General features: G+C 52.2%; 1 protein-coding gene across 1 annotated transcript; it reads right to left on the reverse strand.

The window, feature by feature from the left end:
* Positions 1-1,208: 1,208 nt before the first annotated feature.
* Ccdc63 (coiled-coil domain containing 63) lies at positions 1,209-22,341 on the reverse strand. Its single transcript, XM_055605964.1, has 11 exons — positions 22,286-22,341; positions 21,775-21,944; positions 17,056-17,245; positions 14,998-15,117; positions 13,247-13,428; positions 12,120-12,301; positions 9,527-9,747; positions 5,691-5,765; positions 3,457-3,649; positions 2,055-2,261; positions 1,209-1,348 (listed from the first exon to the last, which is right to left on the reverse strand). The coding sequence occupies exons 1-11, from the start codon at positions 22,292-22,294 to the stop codon at positions 1,209-1,211; spliced, it is 1,689 nt and encodes a 562-aa protein (XP_055461939.1). The 5' UTR covers positions 22,295-22,341.
* Between the last annotated feature and the right edge of the window lie 948 nt (positions 22,342-23,289).

A 23,289-nucleotide genomic window follows, 5' to 3' on the forward strand; every position in this document is an offset into this window, starting at 1 on the left:
TCAGTTTGAAAAACAGACGGTTCTCCCTAGTAGAGGTGCCGCCTCTAACCCCAGCACTTGGGAGGCAGCGGCAGATGGATCTCTGAGTTCTAGGAAGTCCATGGACTTCAGGACCAGCTGCACCCAGGAATGAATAGTGCTGTCTGTCTGTTCCAAGGCAGTCTTTCTTAGCTCTGCTTTCTAGGGCCCAGGCCTTAAAGGTGGCAAAAGCGGGGAGGGGGGCTTGGAATAGCCCAATATGGGCATGGTGGCACACAACTGTAATCCCAGCACTCAGGAGGCAGAGGCAGGTGGATCTCTGTGAGTTCCAGACTTAGCCTGATTTACATAGTGAGTTTCAAGCCAGTTTGGGCTACATAGTGAGATCCTGTCTCAAAGGAAAAAAACAAAACAAACAAACCAAAAGCTGTGGTGGCTGTCCCTGGCTCTCCCAACTTGGTCCTTTGCATAACCCTAGAGCTGAGTCCCCAGAGATAAACTAAAAGCAAGGAGCCAGCTTCAAGAGAATCACTGGGACCACACATGGTGACATCCAAGACTAGCCTGGGCTATATAGCAAGGCCCTGTCTGAGAAAGGGAAGGAACCCATAGCCTCATACCCAGGGTCAGATCCAGCCCTGCAACCAATGAGGTCCCTGCGGCCCCCTTGCAGGAAGCTGGGGCTCAAGGGGTGGGTCCTGAAGGATCAGAGCCCTCCCAAACTCTGGACTACCCATTCCCTAGCTGTGGTCCTGGGAGTGTACCCCAGAGACACTGAGGCTGGGGTCCCAGAGACCTGGGCTCTGGAGAGACAGTGAGGCCTGTGGGCCCCAGCTCAGTTCTGTGGGGACACCCAGCCCCAAGGCACACATGTGCTCAACTCCCCAGACACTGGTCCCCACTGTAAGTGTCCACCTTGCCCTCAGAGTCTTAACATCAGCATTTCAGCACGAGCCCCTCACACCGTCAGGCCTCGTATTACCACTGGCAAGCCTTGTCGGTTGCTGAGGGCGGGGGGTGGGGGGGAAAGGATACTGGCCACACTCTCAGCATCATCAGGGGTCACACAGACCTCAGGCTACTTCTGAGCCGCCTCCTTCTCGCCCCTCAGCACACTGGGAAGCTGGTCTCCGACCCTCCGAGCCCCTCGGCATGGCCCATGCAAAGGCCCTGGGGCTCAGCAAGAAAATGTTTATTCTCTCTGGGTGTGGAGCACAGCCACCCAAGGCTCAGCCTATCATCTTCTTCTTGGGCCTCAGCTCGTCCCCCTTCTCCGATACGGTGTCTTGAGGGTCCTTGGCACGTTCCTTCTGGAGGTAGTTCTCCAAGACCAGCTGCCGGAGAGTACTGTGGTCCAGAGGGTGGTTCACTGAAGCCAGGGCAGAGCTCTGTGAGGGGCTGGGAGTTCGCTGCCCAGCTCACAGCCTTCCCAGGGAAGGGTCACTCCGCCATGCCGGGCTGGGCATGGGGTGAAAAGCCCTTCAGAGCTCCCCTAGGGAACCCCCCGGTCGAGGGTGGGAGACACCGCCGGTTTCATAAGCACAGACGAAACTGTCTGATTGTCAAGCCATTGCTACCCAGGCAGACATTCATTTCAGTGGCTGCATAGCAACTCCTTTCCGTGTCCAGGTAAGTGCTAAGAGTGAATGGGGCGTGCGCATGCACCTGTGTGTGTGTGTGTGTGTGTGTGTGTGTGTGTGTGTGTGTGTGTGTGGAGAATGTGTGCTTATGAATGTGTACGAGTGCGTATGAGTATGTGTGAGAGCGCGTATGTTTTTGAGTAAACTGTGAGTGCGTGTTTATGTGGGTGTGTGAGTGCATATGCGTGAGTGAGTGAGCTTGTGTGTTTGAGTCTGCGTGTGCCGTGTGCACACGTGTGTTGGGTCCTTTGCTTGTTTCTGATTTGGCCCCTCGGGTTTTCCACAACCATCTCTTTCCCGTCTGTGTTTTCTGACAAGTAGCTGAAGTGTGGTGATTACTCATGGCGGCTTGGCCACCGAGACCCTGCAGGGACTCCGGCTCCTTGAAATACTCCACCCAGGGGCCTGCCTGGGTGTCAGGGAGCAAGAACTCACCCTCTTCAAATTTCTCACTGAAGGAGTCCGCCGTCCCGAACACAGGCGGCACGACCCTTGCGGGCTCCGGGGGCTTGAGGAGGGCAGAGCCGCCCCAGAAGGGGTTGACAAAGGGCTGTGGGAGGTCCACATCAGGGCTCTCGGCATCCTGCATGCGCCGGAAGGACTCCAGGATCAGCAGGTCATTGGTCTTCTTTTCAATGATAGCTGGAAGACAACAGGTTCAGGAGGCAGGGTGGCAGCGGCAGGCCTGGGGGCGGCTGCTGCTGTGACAGGGAGGGACAGGAGCTGGTGTTCAAGGCTTTCTCCTGGCCGCTGGCTGGGAGAAGCTGACCTCGAGACTCTTTAAGGCACATAAGCAGAGCTGCTCAGGGGACCACACAGTAGGTCTAAGGCGTTCAAAGCACCACGAGTGACCGTTTCTTAAAGCAGAGTCCAAAAAAGGTTCTCTTGGTGCTAACAGTGAGAAGCCCCAAACTAGTGTTCGCTATAACTTAAAAGCCAGGGGTAGCCTGACCCTTAGGCCTTCGTTTAGGCCATTCCTTCTGCCCGGGGTGCCTGGTATGGGTGCTGGGACTCAAACTCAGCTCCTCTGCAAGAGCAGTATACACCCTTAACCACTGGGCATCTCTCCAGCCCCTACGAGTTAAATTCTAAGAATGGTGGGCGCCATTCATGCCAAGCCACCAACCAGGATCTGGGGGGCCACCTCCACTCTATACCCGGAATCGGAAGCCCAACCCAGAAATGTAAAAGACAGTTTAATAAGCATGTGCGACCCGCCAGGCCCCACGGCAAGGATCCTTTTCTTACCTTATTGCCTTGGCAAGGCTTACTAGATACACAGCTCTAGATGAGCTCGGTGGGAGCCCTCCTCGCCTGCTTCCTAATCTTAGAGAAAACATGAGGCTCAAATACGGAGCGTGTGTGTGTGTGTGTGTGTGTGTGTGTGTGTGTGTGTGCGCGCATGGTTCTGTGGGTGCCTTGTGCGCATGTGTGCACATGTGTGTCTACATGCATCCATGTAAGTGTGTGTGAGAAAGAGTGCGTGTAGAGGTACAGTGTCTGTGTATATGTGTAAGGGAGCTCTCTTCTACTTGGTTTTTATTAAGGGAATTGAATTTCCCCAAATCCCTCTCCTGCGTTATCACCAACTACCCCATATTTGATCCTCCCCACAAGCCAACGAGGTAGCTCCTGAGTTCACCCTCACCTCAGAGGTGGAAGAACCCGAGCACAGAGAGGGCCGGGAACGTGGCCAACGTCACACAATCAGGATAGGAACCCGGGCAGGCTGCACCACGGCTGCACTCACTAGCAACCAAAGCAAGAGCCCCTGTACCGGGCCACACAACACGCTGGGAAAAGCTCCGGAGAGCTGGCGGGCCCCTGCTCAGCTCACCGAAGTACTGCTGGAGGTTGATGTCTGTGATCTTCCCGGTCTCACCCAGCTTCACCAGGATCTCCGTGGCGTCACAGTTGGTCTTCTTAAACAGCTTCTCCACCGAGCTCTTGAGATGGTCCAGGATCTTGCTAATCTCCTTGTATTTGTTCTCAAAAATGTCTGCCTCCTCAGTGGTCTTCCTCAGTTTCTCCTGGGGGGCAGACAGACACCAGGTCCAGCCTGAGGCTGAGGACTCTCTGTTCAGGTGACTCGGGGACCCCAGACAGGTCTGCAAACCCCAGAAGGTGTGCCAGCAAAGGAATGCACTTCCTGTCGCCATCAAACAAAATTGAGAAAAAACAGAGAGCTAAGGATGTGGCTCCATGAGCAGAGAGCTTGCATAAACCCAGTATGGCCTGCACGCCTCTAATCCTGGCTCTCTGCGGGTGGGGGCAGGAGGGGCCGGAGGACAGCCTGGCGTACATGAGACCCGGTCTTAAAAATGAGTGCTTGCTCTGAGTGCTAACCAGGGCTCCTGGGGAGGGAGGAGAAGAGCAAGGGGTGGGAGGGTTCTGAGGGGACAGGTGGAAATAGCCTTCAGCAGGGTGGAAACATCTGAGAGCCCATGGCTCCTGGGATGGGTTCTCCTGCTTGGGGTATGTGCATTGGGAGAGGACACCCCCCCCCTGCTGGCTCCCCTACCCCTCCACATGGCCCTGGCTACCACCATCACTCCATGAAGACAGGAAACAGGAAACACAAGAGCCAGACAGGAGACCTGATGAAGGTCCTGCTAGTGGAAACCCCAGGGAAGAGTCTGGGGTTCTAGGTGGCCCCAAGAAGAGGGTGTGGGACTTAGGCTGGGAACCACCTGCGGAGACCAGCTTGAATCGCATAGGCACCCCAGCCCTTCCACGGCTCTGAGTGCCATCAGCTCTTTGTTAGCCTGAGCTTTGCTGCCCCCCGGCGGTCAAGATGAGAATGGCACCACTAGCCTAGTCAAGATGCAGGGTAGAAATGAGTCCCAAGGAACAAATAAAAGACCTGTCTCAGGGGCAGGGACCATCGGTTTGAACAGAAGTAGCCCAGGCTAGCCTTGAGCCCTGGATCCTCCTGCTTCGGCTTCCTGAGTATGGAGATCACAGGCATGCACTCCAAGCCCCGCCAGTAAAGCTGCATTCATCTTTGCCCAGCGTTTGCTGTTCATTCTCCTGACACTGTCATGACAGAACCTGTTGGCTCTGGGGTGGCAGTGTGAACCAGACAAGTCACTTTCCAAGTGTCCCAAGAAGCAGATGGGGCTTCCTGACTCAGCCAGTGTGGCTGTGTCAACCCTCCCTCACCTTCTTCCTGATGTCTGAGTCCCGGGCTGCTATATTGCTGCCACCAGGCCTCCTTGGGATGGAAGCCACACACCAAGGTCATGTACCATAGGTGGTATATGACGTCACAATGATACCCACCCTCCCACCCTGGATGTGCCCATATTCCGCTTATTTAACAGAACAAAACACAATGAGCTCCCAGCTTAGTCAGGCTCCCAGGGCACCAGTGGGGGAGGGGCTGGAAGAAGCCCTCAATCCCAGCACTGGGGAGGCAAAGGCAGGAGGATCTCTGTGAGTTTAAGGCCAGCCGTGTCTACACAGTGAATTCCAGACTGCTTGGGCTGCACAGTGAGAACCTGTGCAGGGAGTGGGGGAAGAATGTGGAGTACGGTGGCACGCACCTTTAATCTCAGCTCTTGGGCAGCAGAGGCAGGCAGATTTCTGTGAGTCTGGGGCCAGCCTGGTCTATAGAGAGAGTTCCAGGACAGCCAGGGCTACACAGAGAGACCCTGGTGTCTGCTGCCTAGCGCCTAGCCCAGGTAGCATTGACATGCGAGGTGTGGGCTGTGGCTCAGTGGTGGGGTACAGACCTAGCACACTGGAGGCTCCTAGGCTTGATTCTGAGCACAGAGGGAAAGGGAGAGGAAGAAAAGGAAGGAGAGAGTGTAGGAGGTTGGTCTGAGGTCGTCAATACTGGTGGGAAGCAGTGGAGCTGGGCCAAGGCAGACACAAAAGGAGAAACCAAGGCAGAGAAGTGTCAGGATGAAACTGCAGCCCCAGGGCTTGGGTTTGCCCTCCTGGAAAGGGACTCGTCTTTATAATAAACAGGCCTTAGGGACAAGGTTTCGCAGTGGCGTCCGGCAGGCCACCCGACAGGTGAGGGACAGCTGCAGGCGGCCCCCGTCCCTCCCTCTGCGCCCAGCTCACCTTCGTCTGTCTCAGGAAGCTCCGGGTACCTTCGTGAGAGGACTGCTGCTGGGACCTCAGGTTGATGATGTCATCCTGCTCAGGACAGAAGGGGAGCGGTGAGGAAAAAAACGGAAGGTGCCCCACCCCGCTGAAGCTAGCCCAACTCCAGGGAGCCGCCTCCTACCCGCTCCTGTTCCCCAGGATAAGCAGTGGTTCTCAACCTTCCTAACACTATGACCCTTTAATACAGTTCCTCATGTGGCGGTGGCCCCGCTAACCATAAAATTATTTTTGTTGCCATTTCATAACTGTAATTTTGCTCCTGTTGTGAATGGTAATGGAAATCTCTGTGTTTCCGATGGTGTGAGAGGGTCCCTGTGAGAGGGTCGTGGCCCACAGGTTTAGAGCCATCTAGAACAGAGCAGTCATCACCATCCTTCCAGCAGCCACAGGTGGGTGCTGAGGACCTGAAACGCGGCCCCAGCCGCTGGGCAGCTGGAGTTTTTGTGGAATTACAACGTGAGGAATGTAAACAGCCACGTGTGAGCAGTGGCTGCTGCGCTGGGCCCAGCGGCTCAGCCCTGGGTCCCTGGGACTCACCCAGGAGTCTCAGTCACTAGCTCAGAAGGCTGGGCTCATCCCATGGACCAGGTCTGGAGTGGACCCGGAGACCCAGGCTTTGTGGCCAATGCAGTGAGTCCAAGCCCAGAGCAGCACTCCCCATCCTCGAGTGTCATCTCCCGGGGAGATAATGGATGAGTCCGGCACAGGGAGCCAGTGAGGACACAGCCTTGCAGAGAGGTGACAGACAGCTCATCCCCTGAGGGTGAATTCAAAGGGCGCAGGGGAGGGGGGGCACCCAAATAGCTAAATGCTGATTACCAGGCCATCTTCAGAGGCAGGGGTCTGGGGTACAGAAATTCCCCGGCAGATGCTTGGGCTCCAAACTCTAAATTACAGTGCTGCAGAAGTAAACATGGTTTTGTTCTGACGCCAGGTGTAGGGTATGGGGCTGACTCAGACTGGCCACAGCAGCAGACTATTTGCCTGGTGCAGGCTCTGAGAGGGGCTGCAGATAGTCTACATCTGAAGAGTCTGGAGAGGGAATCCATGCCAGGGCCCACAGAGAGTGCTGGGGGGCTCTGAGAAAGGAGGCGGCGGCTGCTCCCCCACCCGCTGCTCCTGGTTGCTGTTGATGCTCTTTGATGAGAAGAAGCTGGAGATATCCTGAAAGGAAGATTGAACTTCCACAAGGAATCCAATGACCCTAACCAGCAGGTAATAGCTAAGAAACCTTCACCGCCTCTCCCCATTAACTTCTTTTCTCTCCTACCCAGTGCTGGGGTATTGGAAGGGACTGGGGTGGAGAAGGGAGAAAGAGGTATAAGAAACCTAAATAAAATAGAGTTCAAAGTACACTAAGATTACAAACAAAAAGCAAACAAAACAGAATTACAGTGCAGCTGTGGAAACTGAGGCCAACAGATGGCAGGTCTGTCTTACCCCAAGCCCTCAAAGGACAAGTGTGTTGTGGACATTTCCTATCCAGCCACGGGCAGCACTAGCTCCTCACATTCATCTGAATCCGCATCCCACAGGGACAAGGGATGTACTCCCAGCCAGAGCAGCCTGGACCACAAAGATCTTCCTGTCATGCTGCAGGTGACCAGCAGGGGGCACTCCTGTGTACTCCAGGTCCACAGCGGCTTACACAAATGTGGAATGCTCTGCTTTTTAGATGCCTACAAGTTACTGAACAAGTCTTAACGAGAGAGTATGGGCCTGTGATCCCGTCCTCAGGTAGGGGTGAACTGGGTGTGCGATGGAAAAAAAAAAACAAAAATCTTTTAAAAACCCTGAATCCTAGTTTGAGCAGAGATGTTTCCTGGTGATTCATGCCTGAAATCTCAGCAATCACCAAGCTGAGGCAGGAGGATTGCTGTAAGTCCCATCCTGGGCTATGGAGCAGCCATCCAGGCCCGGTGGTGTGTGCCTGTAATCCCAACCCTCGGGGATGCAGAGACAGATGGATCTCTGAGTTTGAGGCCAGCCTGTTTTATAGAACGAGTCCAGGACAGCCAGAGATACACAGAGAAACCCTGTCTCAAAAACAAAAAATCCCGCAGCAAAGCAAGAAGGCAGGCCAGGCTTCAGGGTAGCCATCCTGGCAGGAGGAGGACAGTCCTAAGAGTCACTAAGCCCCTCCCTGCTATGGAACTGTGAGGACCTGAGTTTGAATCCCAACAACCCATGCAAAGTCGGCTGTGGTGGCCCCCATCAGTGACCTCAGCGCTCCTGCAGCAAGATGGGGTTGGAGCCGGGAGAACTCCTGGGAAGTAACAGGCCGGTTAACCTTAAACAAGAAGAGGGGTCCTGATAGGCTCCGACCTCCTCATACCCTACAAGTGGGAAGCTGCCCCCCAAACATGACTCCTGGACAGTGTTCCAGAGGGTGTTAGCATGGGAGGACTGAGGAGGCCCAGGAGCCAGGTGAGGGCTGGGAATAACGGATTCTGTAAAGGTGGCCAGATTTCTCTTCTTCAGAGCTTGTCAGACCCTTTACCACGCCGATGGGCACCAGGCCTGTCCAGGATGAGCATTAACCATTTCCCTTCCACTCTGAAGCCTTTGGTCATCCAAGGTGGCAGGGTCTGAGTTCGATTCCCAGAACCCATGTAAAAAAATCTGGCCGTGATGGCATGTACTTGTAACCCCCATTATGTCTCCCTGAGGGGAGGCAGGATGGTCCCTGGGGCTTGCTATCTATCTAGATGGCATAACTCAACAGTTCCCTGTTGGAAGAACCCTGCTGTTTGAGCTTGCAGCCCTCCCAGTCTGGATAGCCATTCTGAGCTCGGCTTAAGGTACAGGACCCCCTCTCCCCAGCAGGGCCTCCTGCTCTCTGCCTGACTTCATCTGGAGAGTGTCTTTAGACACAGATGCCCCTAACCACATTTGATATATGGCCTTTGACACACAGCGCCCAGCTAGCTCTCCCCTCCCTGTGCCTATAGGACAATGCGGTACTGTGTTCCCATTCATATGATAGGATCGTGCTGTTTAGTGCAAATCAAGCATCCTTGAAGTCCCTAGTTCCAGCCAATTATGTATACCATCCTGGGGGTCCCACCCACTCACCAAGGGGTATATAGCCTTTGTCCTCCCAAATTAAACTTGAACTATCTAAGCCCTATATCTCTCCTTCTGCTCCTCCTGCCTTCGTGGGCTGGTGGCCAACAGCCCCCGAAGGAGGAGAAGAACCACAGTTCCATACCCCATTGACAGATTTTGTCTCAAACGACAAGGTGGAGGAACTGGGGAGATGGCCCAGAGGTTAATAACACTGGCTGCTGTTGAAGAGAACCAGATTTGATTCCCACAGAGCAGCTCACAACCACCTGGAATTCCAACTCTGAGGGATCTGATGCCCTCTTCTGGCCTCTGTGGGCACTACACACACAGGCACATGACACACAGAAATACATGCAGGCAAAACATCCGTACACATAAAACAAAACCATTTCCAAAAGTGCCTTCTGAAGCTGTGATCCCAGCACTTGGGAGGCAGAGGCAGGTGGATCTCTGTGAGTTCAAAGCCATCCTGGTCTACAGAGTGAGTCCAGGACAGCCAAGGCTACACAGAGAAACCCTACCTCAAAAAAGGGGGAGGGAGAGGCTTCCTAGCTCATAGCCCAGAGTTGACGGCACCTGCCACAGTGATGGCTGTCGTGTTTGGAGTGGGCGTGTGAAATCAGTGTCAGGGCGTGTGGCCATTGTCTGCAGAGCAGGCGGAGGTATCAGGGACCACCCCAGGGAAGGCTGTCTGGGGCGGGCAGGCCCTGCGAGCCATGCACCTGGATCCGCTGGGTCTTCTTGTGCATGGTCTCCATGTCATTGTTGAGCTCGGTGACGTAGGTGAAGCGGGCGAAGTTCTTCTCCTCCTTGGCCAGGAAGTCCTTGGTGAGCTGGTTCAGGTCCCCGTTCTCCGCCAGCTTCAGCAGCCTCAGGTGTGCCACCTCAAAGCTCTCGAAGCTCTCGCCCTTGCTCTTCCTCCCGAGCTTCTTGGACTTGACAGCTGGAGTCAGGTGGGAGAAAGGAAGAGAAGGGCGGTGTGGAGAGGGACTCTGCTCCTTTTTATATGGCAGGGGAGGGAGAGTCTGCCAGAAGACGAGGCAATTTTGCCTGGGACCCAAGTCAGAAAGAGCTGATAGGTGGGAAAGTGGGTGAGTTGCCTGCCATACAAACATGAGACCCTCTCCCAGCATGGTGGTGCATGTCTTTAATCCCAGAACTTGGGAGGCAAAGGCAGGAGGATAAGGATCTCTGTGAGTTCAAGGCCAGCCTGGTCTACAGGACAGCCAGGGCTACACAGAGAAACTGTCTTAAAAAAGCAACCAGCCAACCAACCAACAAACAAAAATCAGAGGACATGAGTTCAATCCCCATGACAGGTAAAAAGCTGAGCGTGCTGATGTTGATGTAATCCCAGCCTGGGAGGTAGACACACAGATCCTTGGGCCCCATGGCCATCCATTAGAGGAGACTCAGTGCTCTCCCTATTGAAGGAAAGACATTTGACTCAAAATACAAAGCATGGCTGGAGAAATGACTCAGGAGTTAGGAGCACCTCCGGCCCTAGGGGACCCAAATTCAGGAGCCAGCCTATCTAGTGGCCTACAACTGTTTATGACTCCAGTTCCAGGGGACCTACAACTGCTTCTGGCCTCAGCCAGCACCCCCACACATGTGGCACACACTTACAGACACATATACACAAAAATAAAAAGCGGTTGGGTTTTTTGCTTTGTTTGTTTGCTTTGGGGACAGGATCTCTTTGTGTAGCCTTGGCTGTCCTGAAACAGCCAGATTAAGACTAGAAAAGGAGCTGGGCAGTGGTGGTACACACCTTTAATCCCGGCACTCGGGAGGCCAAGGCAGGCAGGTGGATCTCTGTGAGTTCAAGGCTACAGAGTGAGTTCCAGGATAGCCAGGGCTACACAGAGAAACCTGGTCTCAAAAACAAAACAAAACAAGACTGAGAAGCAGGCCCCAGGACTGAGGAGGCATAAACATGGTTGCCCTGGGGTTTGTACAAAGTTCCAGGGCAGCAAGAGGCACCCCTGGAAGAAGAGGAGGAGGAGGAAGGTGATGATGATAACTGAGAAATGACTCCAAGATTATCCTCTAGTCTCTACATGCTTACATGTACTTGGGCACATATTCACACATGAACATGTACACGTGTGCGTCCCAAGACAAGGAGTCCCAAGACAAGGAGGCCTAAGAGATCAATGGATATAACTTGGAATTGAACCTTTCACTTAGTTGCTGTGGACCTTAGCTTGGCCATCTGTCCACTCTGGGAGGCAGGACCCACTTTGAGAGCTGGGGTACGATAAGAAAGCTACTTCCTGGTTCTCTCCTGAGAGCCACATGGAAACTTTGCCTATCAAGCACCTAGACCTGCACTAGCTGGACAGTAAATGGACAGGAGGTTGATGGGTGGAAGGATGGATGACTGAACGGTTGATTGGGCAAGAGGGGTGAGTGGATGGATAGATGAAAAAAGGCCCAAAAGGTTGAAAAAAAAAAAAAGGAAGGAAGGAAGAAAAAAGGGAAAGAAAATCTCTGTGGCTTTTGATTTATTTCATAGGGTGAGACACACACGAGATTTCTCAGAAAAACTTCCAGCAACAATGGAGAAGGTAGGAAAAGGCAGTGGGGGAAGGGCAGAACGCACATGAGGGAATGGGCGTGGCTCAGGAAGTGCGTACTCAGCGTGCATGATGCTCAGCCGCTAACAGCTAAAAGAATGACCATTGAACACACCTATGCAGCGTCCCCTTGTCACCCTTGTCTTTTCTTCCCTTTGATCATTTTGCTCTTTTACCGTTTCACATACATCCCAGCCAGGAGGGTCACTTCATGCTGAGTCCTGACAAGACCCCCAAGCCATCAAATTGACCCCTGGGTCCTCAAGTCTCCCCTAACTGCAGACAGAGGGTCAGGGTGAAAAGACATTTGCGGGTTACAGCTGGCAAACAAATTCGCAAGCAGTCACATGCAAATCACAGGCCAACCGCACTTCCAAACTATGTCCTCACTGAAGCTAAGAAACGACCCTCAACAGAAAGGTATCCCAAACACTGCATGGCACATACTTCACCTAAAAGTGTGTTCATCGCGGGGTGGGGGTGCCTTTAATTCCAGCACTCAGGAGGCAGAGGCGGGCAGACCTTTGTCTGGTCTATAAAGACAGTTCCAGGACAGCCAGATCTGTTGCACAGAGAAATCCTATCTCAAAAAAAAAAAAAAAAAAAGGCATTTTCATGGTTAACCTGGGGTTTAAGTTGAACCAGATGCGCTGTGTTTTTATTGGCTCTGCTTGTCATCACTCCTGAGAGAGAGAGAGACTGAGGTGGGGCAGGGGGAGGCTGTGGTTTGTACCTTCTGCTTTCTTGGACTGCTCCTCAAATTCACTACGGTCGTTGAGCTTGACAAGTAGGAAGGACTTGAGCTTAGTCTCATGCACGTACACACGTTCCAGCTCTCGGATCTCCAGGTTGTACTGAGAGATATCCTTCTGCTGCCGATCCTTCATGGCCGCCATCCGGGCCATGGCTTCCACCCTGTGGGCAGACGGAGGGGGCGCTTAACGGCCAGGGCTCTTCACTCCTCTTCCTCTCCTGCCAGTCCAGAGGACTACATGCCTGTCCAGTGCCCACCAGGGTCTCTTTGTAGTTTTTTGCAATTTTTTTTTTTCTGATGGTGGGAACCAAATTCAGGACCTTACCAGAGCTGAGAGTCTAGACCATCCTGAGGAAGTGGTTTTCCTGTCACCCTTTTTACTCTTAGCAGCAGCAGCAGCTGTCCCATCATCAGCACTAACACAATCACCACCAGCATCATCACCACCATCTCCACCATCATCACCACCACCAGCATCATCACCACCATTTCCACCACCATCATCACCACCACCATCATTATCATCACCACCATTTCCACCATCACCACCAGCACCACTAACACAATCGCCATCACCATCATCACCACTACCACCATCATCATCATTATCACCATTTCTACCATTATCATCACCATCACTACCACCATCATCATCATCACCACCATTGTTGCCATCATCATCCCCATCAGCCTCATCACCACCTGTCCCTTGCATGCATGGATTACTTTCTGCTCTCTCCCACCCACATGGATCCTACAACAATGTAGAAGTGATGGAAGGAGGAGTCGGCCCCAGATATGTCTGACCCTAAGGCCTGTTCTCTTCACAACCTCATTTTGTGCCAGAAAAGATTTGATGGAGAAAGCCAACCCGGACCAGGACCAGGGACCATGCATGGGACAGAAAGCTAAAGTCCCAGTGGCTCCATCTGCCCTGTGCTGCATGGGCTCCCTATCTGGCCTCAAGCTGTAAGGAGAATGATGGGTGTCTAGAGCCCTACTAGGGACATGGTTGCTACAGGCCCAGAGTTGCTACTACTGTGCGTTCTGGCCCTGGCTTTCAAGAGAAGCAGGGCCAGAGCTGGGAGCCGGGCCTCCCCACGCACCTCTGCTCGTAGGCCTGGGTAGACTCCTCGATGGCTACAGTCATGGTCTTCTTCTGTAGCTGCAGACGCCGCTGAAGCTGCTGGTAAACGTGGTCGTAGGCGGCCTTCTCAAAGAGAAGATCCTCAATATCCTTCCGGAGTTGGGTGTTAGAGGTCAGCATTGTGTCAAAGTGGACAGTGACCTGTGGGGAGGCTATGCTTTAAACAGGCTCTCATACCCAGATGCCAGGGAGGACATCAGGGCGCTGCTGCTGCCCACTGAGTGCCAGCAGCTCCCAGCCCAGCCCCCCCTATCATCATCGTAATGGTGGTACTGTCTCCTTTATCTCTTTCCCTATTAAAACCAGCTAAGTCTAAATTGAGGAGATATGAGAATTCCAAAAACTCCAGGAGTCTTGATCAAATCAACCTTTAAAAGGCATCTAGAGTCTGTCCAGAAAAATACCGACACTGATCAGGTTCTGAGAAACACTGACAAAATATTCATTTTGTAAGGTGTGATACCGGTGTTATAGTTATGAAAGAAAATGTTTAATTTTAAGAGCTGAAACAGAAGGATTTTAAGATAAAACATCTGGATGCCTTCCCTTAATCACCTTAATTAAGATACATCATTTAGGGACCTGGAGAGATGGCTTGCAGTTAAGAGCGCTCTTCCAGAGGACCTAGGTTCAAATCCCCAGCACCCACATGGCAGCTCACAACTGTAACTCCTGTTCCAGGGAATCTGATGCCCTCACATGTCAAAACACCAATGCACATAGAAATAAGTAAAGTATTTTTTTAAGGTGTCATTTATCTTAAAGTACTTCATGGTGGGAACCACGGGCTGGTAATGAGATCAACACCACAGGGTGTGGGCATTCTTTTTGTCCCCATTTCCCTCTTTCCTGCTACATCTGAAAAAAAAAATAGATCTTAGCTTTTAAAAACTTTACCTTTTTAAAGTGATATTGGCTACACTATTCATGGGTGTATAGAAAGTTCCTAAAGAAATTTAAGATAAACCAGCTGGGTGGCGGTGGCACACAGCTCTGAGGCCAGCACTCAGTAGGTGGAGGGAGGAGGATTGGAAATTCAAGTCTGGCTTCAGTCACAGAGTGAATTCCAGGCCAGCCTGCACTATTGTAGACCCAGAAAGAATGAAAGATAGAGAGAGGAAAGAGAGGGAGGAAGGGAGGAGGGAAAAAAGAAGGAAAGGAAAAGAAAAATAAATAAACACAGTTGGGCATGATGGAGTCCATGAGAAATCCTATCACCCAGGAACCAGAGGCAGGAGGGTAGCCATGCAGGGTGACATTCTCAACTCCATGGTAAGGCACTCCAAAATTGGGGACGCTTACAGTAAATGGTACTGCAAACTGAGACTGATGAGAAAACATGGCTTTTCCCATGATGAGGTCAGGCCTGCATGTGACTAACAGTGCGTAAGAGACGAGGGTGCCGACGGGCCTGACCGCCACCTGCCAGGGGAGGTGGGGGTCTAGATCTGCCTGGCAGCCTTGGGGACATGCTGGGGCCCGGGATGGGGTGAGGGGGTGAAGTGTACCCTCTGCCCACTCTCTCCCAAGCACCAAGCAAGGGTGTGTTCTGCTGATAGCTTCACTTCTGGGAGCACAGAGGAGTAGGGGTGGGGTGAGGGGATGGGGGTGGGGCCAAGGGGACGGGGGTGGGGGGAGGGGGGGGGGGGGGGGGAGGAAGTGGGGGGGGGGGGGGAATGTTGAGGCTTCAGAGAACAGCCCCTCACTTACCATGTTCAGTCTGTTCTCCAGAATGTGAATCTGTTTCTGCAGCTTCCGGGGGTTATTGGCCTCTTGTGTCTTCAAGAAGATCTGTCTCTGGCTCATGACCTTCTTCTCCATCTGAAGAATCTGAAAGAGAAGTGGGGAATGGGGAGCGTCCAGCTGCACCAATTATCTGCTGGGCTAAAGCAAAATCCAGATTGAGACTCCTCCTGTGAAAGGCTCTGGCTTGGCTCCCGGATTCCTGCTCCATTCAAGTTATCCTCACCCTATCCAAGGTGGGGGGAAAAATGGCTCTGAGTGTGAATTTCCCACCAGTGAACAGAAACTTCTCATCTCTCCAGCCCCAACAGCCATGGGTTGTAGAGGAAATGGCACTGGCCCCTGGGGTGGCAAGACTCGGTTGTCAAGCCAATTAGACTGAGAAGTAACTAGAATAGGGGTTCGAACATCTGCAGCCGCTTCGGTGATGCCGCCAGCACTTCTCAGTGCCCGTCTGGACATTCCCTACACATGCAGCTTCTCTGCTGATGGATGAGACTGGGGCCTCTCACTGAAGTGACCCTAGTGGTGTCACATCCTGAGAACAGTGTCCTTTGCTGCATCTGGAACTTTCTCAGGAGTTGGTCCCCACTTTGGAAATCAGGTCATCAGCACACACAGATCTGGCTCTTTGGGGGCGCACACACAAGAGCCCCACACTGGTCAGCAGCACCTGGCTAAAGCCTCAACAGCTCTCCATGTGTGTGTGGCCTCAGACCGTACCAGCCACAGCAATGGCTGAAACTATGGCCCTTTGGAAACTGGCCCAGGGCTTATTGCCACAAATAAAGATTTATTGGAAAAGCCAAGCCAGTCATTTCTGTACCGGCTGTGGCCACTGCCTTCGTGCTGCACAGCTGGAGTTAGTTTCCACAGAGGTGCTATGTCTTTTGCAATTGTGGGGTCTTTTGTAAAAAGATTTCACAGGGCCATATTAAACACATTGGAGCAGAGTGCTGAAACATCAAAATGCATTTGACTTTACTGTCATGTGTTACTTGATGGTCTTACCTGGATACCATATTGGTTTAAATTGAATAAATGAGGGACTGGGAGTCTAGTTTCAGTGATGGAGAGATTGCCTGGCGTGCACAAGGTCCTAGGTTTGGCCCCCAGTGGATTTGCAAAGTTTGGTTCCCCGCACCCACATCAGTCATTTCAACAATCCAGTTCCGGGGGGAGCCAATACCCAATTCTGAGACCTGTGGGCACTGCTCTCCCATACACATACTTACACGCGACACAGGTATATATCATTAATTAAAAATGAAATAAAATCTTACAAAAAAAACCCAAAAAAAACCAAGAGTAAGGGTAGTTGGGTATCATGGCACACACCTTTAATCCCAGCCCTTGGAAGGCAGAGACAAGTATATCTCTGTGACGTCAAAGCCAGCCTGGTCTACAGAGTAAATTCCAGGCTAGCCAGGGCTACAAATATTTAAGCCAGGACCTTAAATATAAATAAATACAAATAAATTTAAAAGCTGTGTACTTCCAATACCCAACAGCTCAGGGTAAGCCTTCCCTTCCCCAAGAGAAAGGGCCGGGACACAGCAAGACCTGGCCATCACCATCGCCCAGAAGGGCTGCTCTCTTTACAGATGGTGTTGAGTGACTAGGTTAAGCCAATGGATCGTGCTCAGAGTGACATGTGCCAACATGAGACCTCCTAGAAGGCTTTTCTCCTGCCCTAATACCTGGCCATGTCCCAGAGAGATGCTACCCGCCGTCACCGTTTCAGAACAAAAGGATGACGCCTCCTTCACTAACCCGTGATTGGTGCGTGGCACGAGGGAGAAGCTGGCATCCTTCAAAGCCAGGGGTGATCTTTGTTACAGCACCAAGGCTTGCTCGTGTTGGTGGATGCTAGGGATGCTGGGGTTGCTTCCGAGCCTTGAGGTGTCAGGGGACACGCAGGGTGAGTGGAGCTGAGCTCCCATGTGGCGCTCCGTGAGAGCTGCCGAGGGCCTCATGAGTGTGCTGTCCCTGCCCCCCTTGCTCAGTCTTCCAGGGGAGCCTCACCTTGCTGTCCAGCTCTTCCAGCAGGGCCTTCATGGATCTGATGAGGGCCTCGTACTCCTCCTTGGTCTGCAGCAGGAGGCGCAGCTCCATGAAGTTCTTCTGGTTCAGGTCCATGTTCTTCGGAGACCTTATGAGGCTCAGGAGCAGCGTGATCTCTGCCTGTTCAGCTTTCAGATTCTCGATTTCCTTGCTGAGGAGAGGGAGCTCTGGCTTGGCCCTGTAGCCCCTAAAACATCTTCACAGAACCTACAGGGTGCCCTACCTCCCCCCCACCAAAAAAAGGGGAGCCTGGGGGATAGCCTGGGCCCCAGTGAGAGAAGGAGAGCTTCAGGGCTGGGGGCTCAGGTCCAGATCTGGAACCCCATATCCCTGACCCCAGTCATTTCCATCTCTCCTGCTCCACCTTTCCTGAGTGCATGCTTTTCAGGGGAAGGCTGGGCTGGTGCGGGTCAAAACCCTTCACCTAATGGCTTGGGGAGATGGCTTAGTTGGTAAAGTGTTTCCTGTGTCAGCATGAAGACTTAGGCCCATCCTGGTACCTGTGCAAAAAGTCTGGTATGTAAACTTGCTGTCCAGCCAGTATCACCTAGACAGGGAGCTCCAGGTGGATAAGAGACACTGTCTCAAAAAAAAAAAAAAAAAATAAAATAAAAAAAAAAAAAAAAAAAAAAAAAAAAAAAAAAAAAAAAAAAAAAAGAACAGGAGGTGGACATGGTGGCACACGCCTGTAATCTCGGGGAGCCAGAGGCAGGCAGAGTGCTATGAGTTCAAGGGCAGCCTGGACTACAAAGTGGTTGCAGGACAGCCAGGGCTACACAGAGAGACCCTGTCTCAAAAACACAAACAAACAAAGAAACAAACAAACAAACAAAAAAAGATAGGGCTTGCAAGATGGCTCCTTGAAGCAAAGGCACTTGAGCCAAGCCAACCCAAGTTTGACCCATGTGTGGTGTTGGGGCGCACTGTGTGGAGGCCTGTCTTGTATTGTTCGATTGTGGAGTGCTAAACCGGCAGAGAGGCGAGTACTAGCTGGATCTTGGTATTGTTATTTCTATGGCTCGACACTGGTCTTATACTTTGTAAACATTTGTTCTTCCTCACTTGCCAACTGGATATGATAAAGTAGTGCTGATGGCTAACAGCTGGGCAGGAAGTAGAAGGTGGAACTTCCAAGCAGAAAGAAAGGGATGATAGGAGAAGATACAGAGGCTGGAGATTCACCAGCCAGACACCAGCCAGAGGCGAACAAGAGGAGAGAGGCAGAACTCATCCTAAGCCGGGAAGCAGTGTCAGGTTCACTCAGGTTAAATTAGAAAACTGGCTGAGAACCGGCACAGTGGCACACAGCTGTAATCCCAGCACTCAGGGAGGCAGAGGCCGGTTGGATCTCCATGAGTTCGAGGCCAGCCTGGTCTACAAAGCAAGTCCAAGGCTACACAAAGAAACCCTGTCTTGAAAAAAAAAAAAACAATAAAAAAAAGCAAAAAGCCTCCACAAAACAAACAAACAAAAAGCTGCCGGGTATCTGCCCAGCTAAAATGCCGAAACTTTAAAATATTAAAGTTTTAAACAAACAACCCCTAAACCTGTGTGTCATCACTCATACAGCCAATGGGTCCAAAAGTCCTGCTATACGACATAGAAAAAAAGAGGACGGACTTCAGCAAGTTTGTCCTCTCACTTCCACGCATGTGCAAGTCATTAAACAAAAAACAGCGGGTGGCCCCTGAGGAGCGCCGAGGTTGACTTCTGATCGCCACGTGTGCACACAGGTGAGCAAAGCCTGGAGCGAGACTCTCAAGTTTGTATCACACAGCCACGATGTGCGGTATCCCTGAGCCCCTGGCCAGGCTCGCTCTCTCTGGGGCTAGCAATGTGTCAACCTGGCTGGGGAATAGAAAGTTCCAGTGCCTTCCTCTGTTCACCCCAAAGGAAAGCTGAATGGGAGGGAGGGAAATTTGGGGGAATCGAGAGAGCAGTGGAGGCCGGGAAAGCTGCAATGATGGAAGGTAGCGCTCCGGCAGACCCCTAGCGCTGTCTGGGCGCCTGACATTGGCTGCAGGCCCTTAGCATGTGAGAAGGCAGGAGAATGCTGATCTCAGACTCCAGCTGGTCCCAAGGAGGGGCACAGCCTGCTTTCCAACAAGTTCCTCAGGTGAGCTGTGCCCATCCAGCTGTTGGCAGCATTGATGCCAAATCTAAAGAATGTTCTAGAATTTGATGAGCAAGCCAGTTCCCACAAAAAAAAAAAAAAAAAAGGCTCTTTGAGGGTCCTTGTTGTCGCTCAACTCATCCCAAAGTGGGAGAGTTGCCCAGGCATGCAGACAGGACGCCCATGGCCGTGACGAAAAAACTTTATTTAAAAATGCAGAAGCCAATGTGCCATGGTTCAGGGAAGAAACCGTCCAATGGGACAATCTATGAAGAGAACAAGGATGTCCCGTCCCTGCACTGTCTGAGGCACCCTCTTTGTTTCAGTCTTGTGAGGCTGGTGACCCCTCGAGCCATTCCAGGTGTCCACCAAGAATCAACTCACTAGCGTTTGGATGCTCCGTGTAGCTAATGAACCTGGTCTTCTCCAAGGCTGTGGAACTCTTCTCCCTCCCCAGGCAGGACCTTGTTAGGGTAGAAGGACAACAGCAGCAGCTCAGCTCAGTGAGGAAAGCTGGCTGATAGCCAGGGCTTGGGTTGAGTAAAAGGGAGTCGGTGAGCTGAAGTGTAAGGAGGCACTCACCGAGCACGTCCATGCTTTCCTTTTAAATTTTTATTCACGCATGCCAGAAGAGGGCAGTAGAGGTATAGATGGCTGTGAGCCACCGTGTGGTTGCTGGGAATTGAACTCAGGGCCTCTGGAAGCACAGACAGTGCTCTTAAGAGATGAGCCATCTCTCCGGCCCTTAAAAATTATCTTGAGACAGAGGATCACTATTTTGCCCTGGCTGGCCCTGCTCTCTGTATAGAGCAGGCTGTCTTCAAATTCAGAGATCCGCCTGCATCTGCAAGTGTTGGTGTTGGGTTGATCTTTTTCATGCACTGTATAAAGACTGGCTTTGTATTATTCAAACGTTGATTCCTTTTTTTCTTTCTTTCTTTCTTTCTTTCTTTCTTTCTTTCTTTCTTTCTTTCTTTTCTTTTCGTTTCTTTTTTTTTTTTTAGACCAGTTTTCTCTGTAGCTTTGACTGTCCTGGACTCACTCTTTGTAGACCAGGCTGGCCTTGAACTCAGAGGTCCACTTGCCTCTGCCTCCCTGAGTGCTGGGATCACAGGTGTGAGCCACCGCACCTGCTTTCAAATGTTGGTTTCTGTTCCTATAGAGATTACAGGCTGGGCTTTCGTATTGTTGTTCTTTGGCTGCATCTTTTTTTTTTTTTTTTTGTAAACTCTCCCTTCAACACCTTCTGATTGGTTTAATAAAGAGCTGAACAGACGATAGTAAAGGCAGGAAAGGGAAGCAGGACTTCCAGAGAGATAAGAACTCTGGGAAAGATCTCAGGCAAAGAGTCGCCAGACACAGAGAAAGAAACAAATGTTGGGAGGGACTAAGAGGCTCAGAGGTAACAAGCCATGTTTCAGATTATACATTACTATAGACAGGCTAACAGAAACTGAGAGCAAGTTGGGGGAAAAGCAGAAGCTTTGGCCAAGCTGTAATGATTAATAATGTCTCTGTGGTGGTCCCGAAGAAGGCACAGCTTTATTAAAGGTGTACGCCACCCTGCACAGCGATTTATTTATTCTGTTATTTTATTTATACGGGTGTAGGCATGGAGGGGTCCCCGCAGAGCCCGAAGAGAGTGAAAGTTGGAGTTACAGGTGACTGTGAGACAGATGTGGGTGCTGGGAACCCAACTCAGGTCCTCTGCAAGAGCATCAAGTACTCTTAACCGCTGAGCTGTCTCTCCAGCCTCTATTTTTTTAATGTGTTTATTTGCAGTGGATGTGCGAGTATTAGCACGCCACACAGTGCATATGGAGGTCAGGGAAACAACATGGAAGTCGGTTCTTTCCTTCTAACCTTGTCGGTCTCTGGGATCGAACTCAGGCCATCAGACTCAGAGTCAAGCTGAGCTATCTGCCTCACCATCTCACACTTGGTCTCTGTTCTACATAATGAGCGCGTTCCCAGAAGAGGGCGGTAAAGGGCTCTAAAAAAGACGCCTTTTACAAATTGACAGGGATGTCCCCCTAGCCTCACCTCGAGCAAACGGATCCATAAGAAATTAAAGACACCCTCCCCTTCTGCCCCCTGAGGTTCTCTTTGATGGACGCTGATTTCTGCCTTTGCAGAAAGGGGCTCACAGATCGGTCCCCCACAATTGGGAAAGGCTAGGCCCCGCAGAGACAGCGTGAGAAACCGCCAAGAAACACCTGCAGGAGGATGACCACGCCCAAGAGGCATCCTCCGGCCCCGCCCCATCACCGCCACAGCTGGTTGGAGAGTAGATTCTTGAGCCAATCAGGTTTCACCTGTTCTGAGACGGGGAGGGTCTGAGACAGGTGAGGGTGTATCAGCGAGGCTCTAGAGGGACAGGGGCACCCGCTGGCAAAATGAGTCTGATTGGGGACTCCTGTCCCCAAGACCCCTGGATCCTGCTCACTGGGTGCCCTCCCCTGAAGGGCTGGAGCGCAGGATAAAAGGTCCCCGGTCCCCAGGTGGGTCCAGGGCGCCCTCGGCCTGCCGAGCTGTGCCCTGGGCCTGCTGGAGTACGTCTCTCTTACTACTGGTTGCTGATCATGCGATGGTTGCGGTAGTTGACGGACTTTCGGCTCTCCACCATCTTGCAGAACTGCTGCCTCAGTTTCCTTAGCTCCGTCTCAGCCAGCTGCTCTTTGGCCTTCTCAGAAAGTTCTGGAAGGGTTAAAGTGCCCTTCCTCCTGTGTTTCTTCACCTGGGCAAGATGGAGGGAGAGGAGGCCAGGTGACCAGAGAAGCTCCCAGGTGGCTCCCAAGACAGGGGGAAGCCCACCCCAGGATGATGTCATCTGCTTGTCTGTCATAGGGGAGACCCACACCGGGCTGCCAGGTGACCCTAGAACTCGCTGTTGAGATGCCCTGCTGAGTTGAGAAGGTGTACTTTAGGGTCCCGAGTTCAAGGCCCTTCTGTGCTGAAACTGTGAAACTCACCGCCGCTGAGCCTCTCATGTGTGAAGCTGGTGCCCAGAGATGGGGTGTGGGGGTAGGGTGAGGTGGTACACGGAGGGACAGCGAGTGACCAGCTGTCGGCACCTACCAGTGGCATTTCGGCGGACTTGAGCTTCCTTCTGCTTAGACTCTGGGTCCTGGAGGTCAAAGCAGCAAGAACACCTCGTTCTCTTTCTCTCTCCCTCTCTCTTTCTCTCTCTCTTTCTCTTTCTCTGTCTCTCTGCAATGTCCTGGCCAGAGTGAACAGAGGAATGAAGGAAGTGAGCTACCCCACTGGCAGTGAAGGCCCATGGGACCTCTCCTCCCCCTCACAGTCCCCTCCTCCGCCTATAGCTTGGCACACAGAGAGGACATGGCAGATGGTGCTGGGTGTGACAGGAGCCCCTCCCCCACAGCCAAGCATGCCTGGGCAGTCTTCCTCTCCCAGTTTATAATTAGGACTTAGGCAGATGGCTCCAGCCTGTCACGAAGGTCCTCAGATGCTGAGCACCCCCGTGGAGCCGTTTCGGTTTTCGGGGTCTCCTATGGCACAGGCTGCCCTCAAACTCGGTCTGTAGACAAGGATGACCTTGATCTCTTGATCCTCTTGCCTCCACCTCCCAAGTGCTGGGATTAGGGACGTGTGCCACCATACGCAGAGCCTCGTGCATGCTGGGCAAGTACTGCCCACTGTCACACACATGCTCGCACACATGTGTGTGTGCGCGCACACACACACACACACACACACACACACACACACACACACAGTGGAGTTGAAATGAAATAGGCCCAGCCTTGGTAGTGAACGCCCTCTTCTCAGGTCAGGATCCCAGAGGGTTGTAGTAAAACCCATTTTGCTACATCAGAACTTAAATGCCACCTGCCAGAGGCACTTAGGTGAGGGGGCATTAGCCCCAAAGGGCTGTGAGGACCCCTGTATCCCAGAAACTGGGAAGTCCTATGTGAAACCCCAGGCTCTCCGTTCAGATTCCTCTCCCACCTCTGATGGACCTCAGGTGCATCCTTGCTGTCCTCTGGAACCTGTTTCCACTCGGGAGAGTGGGAAGGAGAGGCCATCAGTGCCAGGCCCTCACCTAATCTGCAAAATCC

This window comes from Psammomys obesus, unplaced genomic scaffold (genome assembly GCF_907164565.1).
Source record: "Psammomys obesus unplaced genomic scaffold, mPsaObe1.curated_primary_1811, whole genome shotgun sequence".
Lineage (NCBI taxonomy): Eukaryota > Metazoa > Chordata > Mammalia > Rodentia > Muridae > Psammomys > Psammomys obesus.